Source organism: Apteryx rowi, unplaced genomic scaffold, assembly GCF_003343035.1.
Source record: "Apteryx rowi isolate R43461 unplaced genomic scaffold, aptRow1 scaffold_428, whole genome shotgun sequence".
Taxonomy (NCBI): Eukaryota; Metazoa; Chordata; class Aves; order Apterygiformes; family Apterygidae; genus Apteryx; species Apteryx rowi.
The window spans coordinates 320,261-320,919 of NW_020450681.1; the positions used below are offsets into that span (position 1 = coordinate 320,261).

Below are 659 nucleotides of genomic sequence, written 5' to 3' on the forward strand. Positions count from 1 at the left end.
CACCTGATCCATTAACCCTTGACCCATTGGATCCAGCACCCCTCGGCCCATCCTGACCCAGCTCACCTTGGCCCAACCTGGCATGGGCATCAGCCTCCCCCCCCAACCCAGCACCCCTCAACCCCCCTGACCTGGTACCCCTTGGTCCCCCCCCCGACCTGGCACCCTTCAGCCCACCCCCAGTGCCGGCATCAGCCCCCTCAGTGACCCGTTGGCCCTCAGCCCACTCCAACTCAGCACCCCTTGGCCCACCCCAGCACAGGCATCAGCCCACCGTGACCCAGCACCCTTGGACCACCTGATCCAGCACCCCTCGGCCCACCCCAGCCTGGCCCACTCCTACCCAGCACCCCTCGGCCCACCGCAACATGGACATCAGCTCACCTGCAACCCAGCACCCCTTGGTCCCCTCAACCCAGCACCCCTTGGCCCAGTCCGGTGTGGACGTCAGCCCCCTCCCCTACCTGGCAGCCCTTGGCCCACCCCAGCACAGGCATCAGCCCTCCCTGACCCAGCACCCCTCACCCCACCTCAACCCACCCCGACCCAGCACCCCTCGGTCCACCTCGACCCAGCGCCTCTTGGCCCACCCCAACCCAGCACCCCATGGCTCATCCACAACCCGGCACCCCTCAGCCCAAACCAGCCCAGTACCCCTC

At 68.3% G+C, this 659-nt stretch overlaps 1 protein-coding gene across 1 annotated transcript in view; it reads left to right on the forward strand.

Annotated features, from left to right (window-relative positions):
* PLCD3 (phospholipase C delta 3) overlaps positions 1 to 279 on the forward strand; it is a 7,255-nt gene extending 6,976 nt beyond the window's left edge. Inside the window, exon 12 of the mRNA XM_026076216.1 lies at positions 223 to 279. Coding sequence (XP_025932001.1) covers positions 223 to 279 — 57 coding nt within the window. The remainder of the gene's footprint in view (positions 1 to 222) is intronic.
* The last annotated feature ends 380 nt before the right edge of the window (positions 280 to 659 follow it).